The sequence below is a fragment of the Electrophorus electricus genome, chromosome 4 (assembly GCF_041902795.1).
Source record: "Electrophorus electricus isolate QZ-2024a chromosome 4, ASM4190279v1, whole genome shotgun sequence".
Taxonomy (NCBI): Eukaryota; Metazoa; Chordata; class Actinopteri; order Gymnotiformes; family Gymnotidae; genus Electrophorus; species Electrophorus electricus.
In genome coordinates, this window is record NC_137500.1 from 36,397,311 (window position 1) to 36,400,000 (window position 2,690).

Consider the following 2,690-nt stretch of genomic DNA (forward strand, 5'->3'; position numbering starts at 1 on the left):
CAGTGTGGATTCATCTGAATTCATGGCTTGTGTGAGCAGTCATACAATTTTTGTATTGTGTTAAATCCTGTGAATCTCAGGGATTTGGAGTCACAGAAGCATTAACAAGTAGAGCTATGTGCTCATATGCAAATCAAGCATGGGGTGTGATCATCACCTGTCTGAAAAATATGCCACCATGAAATATGAAATTAAATGATGTCAAAATAGGTATAGCATACATTCATACGAATCCTAAAAATATAGGAATCACATAGTTAGGAAGCTAAGAATGGTTGAATGTCTTTCTTATTAACACTGAGAACAACAACATCAATTTTCTTTTGGGTCTTACCATAAGCTTTTGATATCCCCATATGTACTGACTGAATGTTGACAAAATTTAGCTTTATATGATTTATTTCAAGCTTAATTAAAGCTCACATTTTTCAAATATCAATGTATAAGATGCCTTAAAATTAGACTCTTCTACATTCATTAACATTCATATCATCTTACATATTTCTCTGAACAAGGAAACATAAAATTTGGGTATTTGTAGTCCTTGATTACCTAAACCAAAGAATGAACAATGACTGAGGTCATCTGTCTGGGATGGCATGTCTGGAATGTTTTTGTGTTGGATAGCCCAACAGAGCCAGTGGGAGTTCAGAGGACAGTCTCTCTGCGAGAGAAGGAGAATGATGGATGATTGCTTGTCTGGCTAGTGCTGGGTGTTGGTGGAGGAAGCTCATCTGACCCTGATCCTCAGTCACCTCTGAGTGAGCCAACAGCCAACAGCTCACAGGAGTACACACACATGCACACACACACATGCACACACACACACACATGCACACACACGCGCACACACGCACACATACGCACACACACGCGCGCACACACACACGTACGCACACACACACACGCGCACACACACGCACACATAGGCACACACACACGCGCACACACACACGCACACACGCGCATACACACATACGCACACACACGCGCACACACACGCACACATACGCACACACACGCGCGCACACACACACACATACGCACACACACACACGCGCACACACACGCACACATAGGCACACACACACGCACACACACACACGCACACACACGCGCATACACACATACGCACACACACACACACGCACACGCACACACACACACACACTCTATATTGCTCTCTCTCTCTCTCTCTCTCACACACACATGCACACACACACATGCACACACACACACACATGCACACACACGCGCACACACACGCACACATACGCACACACACGCGCGCACACACACACACATACGCACACACACACACGCGCACACACACGCACACATAGGCACACACACACGCACGCACACACACGCGCATACACACATACGCACACACACACACACGCACACGCACACACACACACACACTCTATATTGCTCTCTCTCTCTCTCTCACACACACATACACACACACACACACGAATAAATGCCTAATAATTAGTTATTTAAACCAATTAAATATCTTTTCCAAATCATCATTTACTCATTTACTGAGACACTAAAATCTAATGTATGTGAGGGTGACATCTTACAGAAAAGCAGTTAGAGCAGTCTTCTAATGACTTTAATAACCCATTACTAACATTTGTTAGTATCTGAACATTTGTTCTGTTTTTTTAATTCTTGATGAACTAAAAATGAGAGACTTAACACAGAACATACAGTACATTACAGTTCACAGCCTCTTTTTCATTAACTCGTTTGAGTTTCAAATAATATTTTATGAACCTGAGGATATAATGTATTTAAATACACATAAAGGACCTGGTTATATAAAACATAATTTATTGAAGTACATAAATAAGTATTGACAGTTGAGTATATGTTTTGTTACAGGACAAGACATTGCATGAGCTAGCCAATTATAAAATCTATATCAGACAGGTCTACACTAATAAATCTTACTTAGTCTTACTAATTATTCTTTTTGACATATAATTTGTTTAGGTTTGACACAGAACACATAGTCAAACAGAAAATGGCACATTCAGACAACATAATTTCTCACTGGTTAGGCGTTATGGCCCGAGCCAGTGTCGGGTAGTGATCAGTCCCGATTCCCACAAATATACATACATGAAAGACTACAACGTGCGGGTCACCGTGGAAGACGGTCTGCTGGAATGTGCCGATTAGTGTTCGATTAAATCGCTCAGTCCGGGTACAGAATAAAACCAGAAAACGTACTGTATTTATTGTTGTTGCCGCCGTGTGCCTTGCCGCCGTCAAGTTTCACGTATATCTCGTCACCTGAGTCCAGATGTAGCACCACACTGTTGCTCGCGTAATCGTAGTTTTGGTCGGCGTCCTGGGCAATGGCACTCGCGCGCACCTATTCAAGGGAAAAACGCGTAGCATTGAAGTCGCTTAATTTAGGTGTTTCACAAATGCGCATTTAATTTGCGCTATCATAATGAAAAAAAATCATAATATAGCATATAATGTAGATACGTTATCTTTGTTTTATTTCAGTTCATACATGTCATCTTAAACCTGTACAACTGCAGTAGTCCTGTCGATATCTGACACTTTACACAACACTCTATAAACCGTTAAATATTGGTTTATAGAGTGTTGCACTTTGCTTGCACAGCTGATGAAGGACATCTGTCCTCGTGTTTCTCTAGAAACTA

The 2,690-nt window shown here is 41.4% G+C and overlaps 1 protein-coding gene across 1 annotated transcript in view; it reads right to left on the reverse strand.

Annotated features, from left to right (window-relative positions):
• Positions 1–1,181: 1,181 nt before the first annotated feature.
• c1ql2 (complement component 1, q subcomponent-like 2) overlaps positions 1,182–2,690 on the reverse strand; it is a 2,807-nt gene continuing 1,298 nt past the window's right edge. The window contains exon 2 of the mRNA XM_027025785.3: positions 1,182–2,389. Within this exon, the coding sequence (XP_026881586.1) occupies positions 2,210–2,389 (180 nt within the window). The 3' untranslated portion in view covers positions 1,182–2,209. The remainder of the gene's footprint in view (positions 2,390–2,690) is intronic.